The sequence below is a fragment of the Coregonus lavaretus genome (assembly GCF_964263955.1).
Source record: "Coregonus lavaretus genome assembly, contig: HAP1_SCAFFOLD_10203, whole genome shotgun sequence".
Lineage (NCBI taxonomy): Eukaryota > Metazoa > Chordata > Actinopteri > Salmoniformes > Salmonidae > Coregonus > Coregonus lavaretus.
Genome location: NW_028165156.1, coordinates 1 through 8,963, shown reverse-complemented (window position 1 = coordinate 8,963; position 8,963 = coordinate 1). Strand labels below are relative to the sequence as shown.

The 8,963-nt window shown below is 42.4% G+C and overlaps 1 protein-coding gene across 1 annotated transcript; it reads left to right on the top strand.

Annotated features, from left to right (window-relative positions):
* Positions 1 to 74: 74 nt before the first annotated feature.
* On the top strand, positions 75 to 7,632 carry LOC311116212 (solute carrier family 2, facilitated glucose transporter member 3-like; the record flags this gene model as incomplete). The annotated part of the gene is made up of 9 exons (XM_084191331.1): positions 75 to 179; positions 640 to 800; positions 1,220 to 1,460; positions 1,679 to 1,841; positions 2,345 to 2,532; positions 3,264 to 3,368; positions 3,510 to 3,611; positions 3,760 to 3,963; positions 4,152 to 7,632. Coding segments are annotated over 9 exons (1,518 nt in total), but the record flags the coding sequence as incomplete, so codon positions are not given.
* Between the last annotated feature and the right edge of the window lie 1,331 nt (positions 7,633 to 8,963).

Sequence of the window (8,963 nt, the reverse complement as noted above, 5' to 3'; positions counted from 1 at the left end):
CATCACCCCCCCCTCTCTCCCTGTTTTCCCTCTCCCTCTCGCTCTTCCTCCCTATATCTCTCCTCCATCCCCAGAAGAAGAAGGGAGTGACCTGTTACCTCCTCTACTGTGTCACTACAGCCGTCATCGGCTCCCTGCAGTTCGGATACAACACTGGAGTCATCAATGCCCCTGAGCAGGTGTGTGTGTGGTGTGGTGTGTGTGTGTGTGTGTGTGTGTGTGGGTGTGTGTGTGTGGTGTGCTTTGTGTGTGTGTGTGGTGTGCTGTGTGTGTGTGTGTGGTGTGCTGTGTGTGTGTGTATGTGTGTGTGTGTGTGTGTGTGTGTGTGTGTGTGTGTGTGTGTGTGTGTGTGTGTGTGTGTGTGTGTGTGTGTGTGTGTGTGTGCGGTATGTATGCAATACAGGAGTGGTCACACACGTCTGAGTTGGAGGGATGTGCTGTTCTTTTCAACTTTGTCTCCCCCTTGTGGGCAGTCAGTGCCAGCACTCATGTGTATTGACTATAACAGTCAAGGCTGGAACAGGGCTGGACACTCTGTACATCTCCAGGACTAGGGGTTTAGACCACTTGTCTAAATCCTCAGTGATATTCCCACCCTTTAACCTCTGAAGGTTCTAAGTCTGTCATCTCCACTCTCAGAAACTGCGACGGTTCTTCCAGAATGTGTCTATGGATCGTTATGGAGAGCCCTTCTCCCCTGGGACTAACACCATGGTGTGGAGCTTCGCTGTGGCCATCTTCAGTGTGGGGGGCATGGTTGGATCCTTGTCTGTGGGGGTCATGGTCGACAGGTTTGGGAGGTGAGTTAAAGACTAATGATACAAAGAAATGCAGATGTACAGTAAATGGAAGTGGTTTTGTATCTGTAAAGACTTTGTAGTGTTTTTTTACATTTTTATTCCCAACACCACAATGAGAGGTGTGCGGCATGTAAATATTTGCTCTCAAAGATGAGCCAAGGGCAATTTGCCGATTTGTTGATGCAATGTTAATTGAGGTCTTACCTCCTGACCTGGCCTCATCTCACCTAATTTCTATGTAGTTCAACTCAATTTCACTCTTTATTTAGCAGGCCATTCATGGTCTCTGGCAGGGCACTGGACTAAATGGCTTCCCTCCATCTTTCTAACCATCACACCTTTTTCCTCCTACTTTCTTTCTTTCCTTTCCCCTTTATCTATCCTCCTGTCTCTCTCGCTCTCTCTCTCCCTCTCCCCAGGCGTAAGTCCATGCTCCTGGCCAACGTGCTAGCCCTTCTGGGTGGAACTCTGATGGGTCTGTCCAGCCTGTGTAACTCCTTTGAGATGGTCATCATTGGCAGGCTGGTCATTGGCGTGTTCTGTGGCCTGTGTACAGGACTGACGCCCATGTACGTGGGAGAGCTGGCCCCCACGCACCTCAGGGGGGCCTTCGGCACCCTCCACCAGCTGGGAGTAGTCATTGGCATCCTGGTGGCACAGGTACGACAGAGAGGACCAGGCACTTGTTCACTTTGATTTAGGTTCTTCTGGTTCAAACTCTAATGAGTTTATTGTAATTAATTGAACTTAATGTTATTGACCGATCTCCTTTTTCTGTACAATCAAGTCAGTTAAATCTATTTTAGTTTGAGCATTACCTTTCTACTACCCTAAGGTTTAACCCTGCCCATCCTGCTGTCACTCTCTCTGCTCCGTAGGTCTTTGGTCTGGAGTTTCTGCTGGGGTCAGACTCCCTGTGGCCCCTCCTGCTGTCCCTGACGGCCATCCCTGCTGTGGTGCAGAGCATCATGCTGCCCTTCTGCCCAGAGAGCCCCCGCTACCTCCTCATCAGCCTCAACCAGGAGGAGGAGGCTCGCAAAGGTCAGAGAGAGGAGACATGTTACTGATCGTATTACAGATAGGAGATATTACTGATCATATTAACTAAAGGAGATATTACTGATCATATTAACTAAAGGAGATATTACTGATCATATTAACTAAAGGAGATATTACTCATCATATTAACTAAAGGAGATATTACTCATCATATTAACTAAAGTAGATATTACTCATCATATTAACTAAAGGAGATATTACTCATCATATTAACTAAAGGAGATATTACTCATCATATTAACTAAAGGAGATATTACTCATCATATTAACTAAAGGAGATATTACTCATCATATTAACTAAAGGAGATATTACTCATCATATTGCACAGCACTCATTTAGGGGACTTTATTATTTGACTGTTTACTTAGAAACTATGCGGTATAAAAGTAATTACATGACAGTTACTCTGTTGTTTATTTGGGATTCACATTAGTACCAGAAATTACCTAGTATTTAACAAATGTCTCTCTCTCCCTCCCTTCAGCCCTGGTGCGTCTGCGTGGCTGTGAGGATGTAAGTGATGACATCCAGGAGATGAAGGAGGAAGGGATGAAGATGGCCATGGAGAAGAAGGTCACTATTCCAGAACTCTTCCGCTCGCCGGCCTACCGTCAGCCAATCATCATCGCCATCATCCTGCAGCTATCCCAGCAGCTCTCTGGCATCAACGCAGTGAGTAGACTACAACTCCCACAATGCAACATAATTCGGGCCAGGAGTTCTTTCATACTACATAGTCGAACTATGAAAAACATCAGGGAAAAATACTTTAAGTAGAACAGACAGTTTTTCCTTCTCTTAATCCATGACCACTGATCTAACAATACATAACGTGAAAACAAGATGGTGGAAACCTATCCAGACCTTTTATAAATTAGTAAACAATGGAAAGGAGATGAGGAAAGAGAGATGCATAGCCACAGATTTCAAAAGAGGAAGTTCGCAATGAGCCTGTCCAGATAAAGTTATTGCCTTCAATGCAATGACCTTTAGACTGGGGCAAATTCAGAGGGCCTTTTTACTGAAGAATGTGTTTGTTTCATATGGTTGTGTTTTGCTTTTCGTGTTTTGTGTTTGCTTTTCATGTATTGATGTGTATATAGATACGTATAGTGCAATTGTTGTTTATTGATGTGTTCATGCAGGGCTCATCTGTGAAAGAGACAGTGGTCTCAGCATGACTCCCTGCTTAAATAAAGGTTACATAAAAAAAAAAATCAAAATACAGCATCAATCAAACCCAGATGGCCGCAGAACACACTCAAACAACAGCCCTCTCTCAGTCTATAGGAGTAAACATGAGCCAACATCAACAACAACAACTAGATTTAACTAGAAACATATCCTCATATTGGTTATGAATGTAATCAACAACCTCTCCCTCTCTCCTACTTCCTCCTCAGGTGTTCTACTATTCGACAGGTATATTTGACACTGCCGGTGTGACCCAGCCCATCTACGCCACTATTGGAGCTGGGGTGGTCAACACTCTATTCACAGTGGTGTCTGTAAGTATTATAACACCTATCTGGTCAAATATAATAATACAGAAATAGTACAGTTTGATAGTGCACTACTTTTGACCAGACTCCTATATGAAATGTGATACCCTTGGACACATTCTAAGCACTTCCTTGTTTGATTCACAGCTCTTCCTGGTGGAGAGGGCGGGACGAAGGACCCTGCACCTCATCGGATTGGCTGGAATGGCTGTCTGTGCTCTGCTCATGACCATCTCCCTCTCATTGGTGGTGAGTTTCAATCTTGGCTGTCCATCATTTCAAATGTCAAGAACCCGACAATAACTATTCTTGTCACATCCTTAAAATCCTTGACATGATTTTATTCCACTGCTTAACATATTTGATCCCCTCCATTCCTTCCCTCCTCTCTAAGTAGAAGACCAACCCGTCTCTGAGCTACATGGCCATCGTGGCGGTGTTTGGCTTCGTGGCCAGTTTTGAGATGGGTCCAGGTCCTATCCCATGGTTCATAGTTGCTGAGCTGTTCTCCCAGGGGCCTCGGCCTGCAGCTATGGCCGTCGCCGGCTGCTCCAACTGGACCGCCAACTTCCTGGTCGGACTGGGCTTCCCCAAACTGGAGGTTGGGTCTTCTTCCTCACCCTGCCCCTCTCACTACAGACACCTATGTATATGTATCAGGATAAATCTGCAGGCCTCAAAGCTGAATGAATGGGATTGGCACCATTATAAGAGCAATACATCTGACAAACTTTACAGCTTAGCTTGTATGCCTCTCTAACCTCCTCTCTCTCTCGCTCTCCTCTACAGGAGCTGTGTGGTCCTTACGTCTTCATCATCTTCATGATCTTCCTCATATTCTTCTTCGTCTTCACCTACTTCAAAGTCCCGGAGACCAAGGGGCGGACCTTTGACGACATTGCCAAAGGATTCACCAGCACTGCAGGAGACTCCGCCCACTCTCCTCCCCCAGAGGGTGTGGTCACCCTGCCCGTTTCCCCGACGACGGAGAAGGTTCCAATGGTTGCTTTTCCGATGGAAGAGAAGGAAAAGAAGTGATCGTCAGCGAATCTGTAGATAGTGGAAGAGTTAGAGAACAGGGTTACAGAGTTAGAGACAAGCCCCTTGTGCATAGATACTGTAATGTAGGGAGTATAAGTTCAAAACAAAACTTTATTGTCCATTTTAGGTTGAATTGGACATTTAAAGTGCAGGACTAGAGATATGCACTGTTATGGAGAGGAGCTTACATATGAAATAGCAGCTTAGTGTCGGGGTGTGGATAGTGTGTGTTGGGAATAGGGCTGGCGATGATAATGTAGGCGTCCTGTAAATACTTTAACAGAAATCATGAGAGTGTGTGTCAAAGAGGATTTATGTTTACTGTGTGTCAGTGTGTGCATGTGTGTGTTTGTGCCTTCAGTCATTTTATTTTTAACTGCCTAAAGTATTAATTACTGTAAGTTATTAATGATAATTTGTAATTAGCTTTTACTAATGGCAAAATAATTGATGACATTTATTTTTAGCTGACTTAACTCATAGACGCCAATCATTAATTAATCAATGACCATTTTTACTACTGCACTTTTAAATGATTGACATTCCAAGTAAAAACCTTTATAGTATTAACATTGAAGAGGTTAAACATTCCAACAAATATGTTCAGTATTAAACTTCCCGTATTGTCCTTCACTTGGGTTAAAAGGGGAATAGGATTTGGGTTGATGTGTACTGAGGTCAGTGGGTTTGGGAGGACAGTGGTTTAACCTAAAAAGTTTTTTATCTGAAATCCTCTCTGCCTGCTGTATCCTAAACTAGCCTCTATGTCTCTCTGCCTGGTGTATCCTAACCTAGCCTCTATGTCTCTCTGCCTGATGTATCATAACCTAGCCTCTATGTCTCTCTGCCTGGTGTATCCTAACCTAGCCTCTATGTCTCTCTGCCTGATGTATCCTAACCTAGCCTCTATGTCTCTCTGCCTGGTGTATCATAACCTAGCCTCTATGTCTCTCTGCCTGATGTATCATAACCTAGCCTCTATGTCTCTCTGCCTGATGTATCCTAACCTAGCCTCTATGTCTCTCTGCCTGGTTTATCCTAACCTAGCCTCTATGTCTCTCTGCCTGGTTTATCCTAACCTAGCCTCTATGTCTCTCTGCCTGGTGTATCCTAACCTAGCCTCTATGTCTCTCTGCCAGATGTATCATAACCTAGCCTCTATGTCTCTCTGCCTGGTGTATCCTAACCTAGCCTCTATGTCTCTCTGCCTGGTGTATCCTAACCTGGCCTCTATGTCTCTCTGCCTGGTGTATCCTAAGCTAGCCTCTATGTCTCTCTGCCTGGTTTATCCTAACCTAGCCTCTATGTCTCTCTGCCTGATGTATCCTAACCTCTATGTCTCTCTGCCTGGTGTATCCTAACCTCTATGTCTCTCTGCCTGATGTATCCTAACCTCTATGTCTCTCTGCCTGGTGTATCCTAACCTAGCCTCTATGTCGCTCTGCCTGGAATATCATAACCTAGCACATCTGTCTCTGGAGCCTGACCTTGAACTGTCACAGAGACTCAACACCACAGACGTGTCTCTCCCTTAACACTGAGTCAGCTAGAACACTGCCCCACCCATGGCTCACCCATATCTGTGGTTTCTGTCTGCCTCATCAGACTACATATAGTATAGGCTTCCAATGCCTGGCTGGCCTGTCATAGCTATGCTAATGAGGAGTTCAGTAGTAAAATCTCTTAAAATCTCCAAATAGTACATCAAAACATAGATTCTGGGTTCGGGCCAGTATGATCGTAGAATTCTTTGACAGTATGATGACAGTCTCAATGGGAACTTTGAAGAATCTCAGGTGTACTGCAAATCATGTATCAGATAGGGGTAGAGGCGATATATGGAGCAAAGCCATTCAACCACTATGGAACAATGACATTCAACCACTATTAGTACTTGGAAAGTCTACATTAACATCAGTATGATGTATAGTGGCTACACAGTTTTTGGAGTGAGATCTCACAATCTACTAAAGACAACCAAGTGTAAGACGAGCTGTGATTGCTTTGTGTGTAAAGACTTCTATATTTTCTATATATCATAGAATTAAGCCCTACCAAATAGAATTCATCATAGACTAGATCTAACCTTTATATTTTTAATCAGACAGTTTCTAAGAGTGTATTTCTAGTCATTTTAAGAACCTACCAAGTTTGAAATATATGATCACAGTAGAAGACGATATATGATTTGTTAGGGACATAGATTTGTTAGGAACATCCTGAAAATAGTTGTTCCAACAAGGTGTCTGCCGTTAAATGTGAGTATATACCAACACTAAAGTAATAGTATTTATTGTGACAACAACATGCTAAAAGTGTCTAAAAATCATGAAACTTCAGTGGTGTAATACTGTATTGTGATTGTGGAGTCTTGTGTAGGTTTTGACCAGGTTAGTAGTTGTTATACATGGTTGTAAGCTAGCGTACATTCCATATTGGTGGCAAATATATTCTCTGTGTCTCGTACAGTATCTACTAATACATTTTTTCCATCCCTTCCTAGTTGCATTATTACTCGTGATGTTGTTACTCATGATAACTGAGCACTTTTCTACCTTTTGGACTAAAACAACATTTTACCTATCATCACTTTGGCAATCTGGCTTTTCTTAGATGGTTGTGAATGTGGTGTGTACATATATACAGTATGTTAATATGTGTCTGTTACAAAATACATTCCTGTTATGATAGCTTTCCTCATAGCTTTTATAACTCATTTCATAATGTTTCTGGCACTGCTGCTTGCACTCTGCGCAAACTACTGAATGTTGCTATGGTGATGAACTGTACCATTCTCTACCATACATATTGTACTAACATGATGTTAATGTGTATATTATGAATGCAATGGTTCAATGGGCATTCTAGTGTATTAATTTATTTTCTTAGAATGTAAATGTGCGACTGGACATTTTTATTTTAAAAATACCTTTATTGGCCCAATAATTACATAATTAAAAGCACAACATTTATTTCATTTTAAACAACCTAGAAAGTTAAAAACAAGCCCCCCTCGTCCACTGTACAGAAAACCTAACTGAAACCCCACACCCCTACAAAATCCCCCAGTGCGACTGTACGAGAGAGAGAGGAAACTAAACAGATATAGATGAATGAGTCAATGAGGACTGTATAAATGAGTGGTTTTTTCCTTTTCTATTATGTTGTAATAAAGAGTTACTCAAGCTCTGAGCAACTCAAATAAAATAAAAACGGTTTTTATTTTGAATGGAATCTGTGACTTTTGTGGCATTGAAAAATCTGAAGGATCTGATATTTTCCCAGGTTTTTTTTCGAGAACTTTTTGTGCTCTGTCTTTGTAATTTTCGTCACAAAACAACAACATTTGGCTTTGCTGTGTCTCCTCAAAGACATATATGCACTTTCCTTGTGTCTGTGTGTGTATATATCAACCTCACTAAATGTATTCTACGTGTTTTTATTCTGTGTTCTATGTAACGCTATATCTTGGTAACAAATGCTGCTTGGTGGAAACTACATTTACCACGATACAACACAAAACCTCCCCTGCCTTGTAGAACTCACTGAACACTGTAACAACGAAATGATGTTTGACCTGGAAATAAAGCCACTAGTGACCATACCAACTGGTGAGTGGTGATTCCTTGTACAGGCCAACACTCAACTCCCAGTTAGTGCAGCACATGTGATAAGTGCAGTGCACTTCACCAGTCCTCATTCAATAATTTGTAATTTTCTCCTGATACAGTGTCTGCCTGTTCTGGTTTAGTGCACACATTTACACCAATGCCAAGCCGTTGCATTAATGATTTGTAAATTTGTACCTTTTTTTGTGTACATTTTAGTCATTTAGCAGACGCTCTTATCCAGAGCGACTTACAGTTAGTGAGTGCATACATTTTTTCATACTAATCAGAGGTCTACTGTTACTGTAGCCTAGGTTAGATGGATTAAATAGCTTTCTTTCTCTGCCTCCCTTATTTAGGATCACAGTTCAGCGTATACTTCCCCTCCCATAGAATATCTACTGAACGTTTAGTTACTGCAGAGAATTGTAGCATGAAAGTCTGCTTGAGCATCAACAAGCTATAGTAACCAGACCTGACCAGCAGGCGTCACTAGTGGACAAGGGGCTTTGCTGGCATGATTTCCACCTTGCCTTTGGGGAGATCTGTGCGTGTTTAGATACTGTCTGGGTGAACAATCAATCCTGTGAGAGGGTGTGTGTATATGGGTGTATATGTGTGTGTGTTTGTGTGTGTAATGAGTTAGAGAGAAAGAGACAGACAGAGAAAGACAGCGAGAGAGAAAGAGAGAGCAAAGAAAGGAGGCAGAGAGAGCTAGATGAGTGGTGGAGTGAGGCCAAAAATGTGTCTAAATTATGATGATTTCCATGAAAAATATGACAAAAAAAACAAAACGTTGGCACTCTCTCACCCGCCACAGCACCAAGAAATGCATGTTGTTACAGAATTCAGATATGCTAGCGATGCCATAGTTTCATGCCAGCTCCAGTGCTGTTCTGAATTAAATTGTGTTTACACAGAAGGATATCATACAGGAGAAGGATATCTTGGC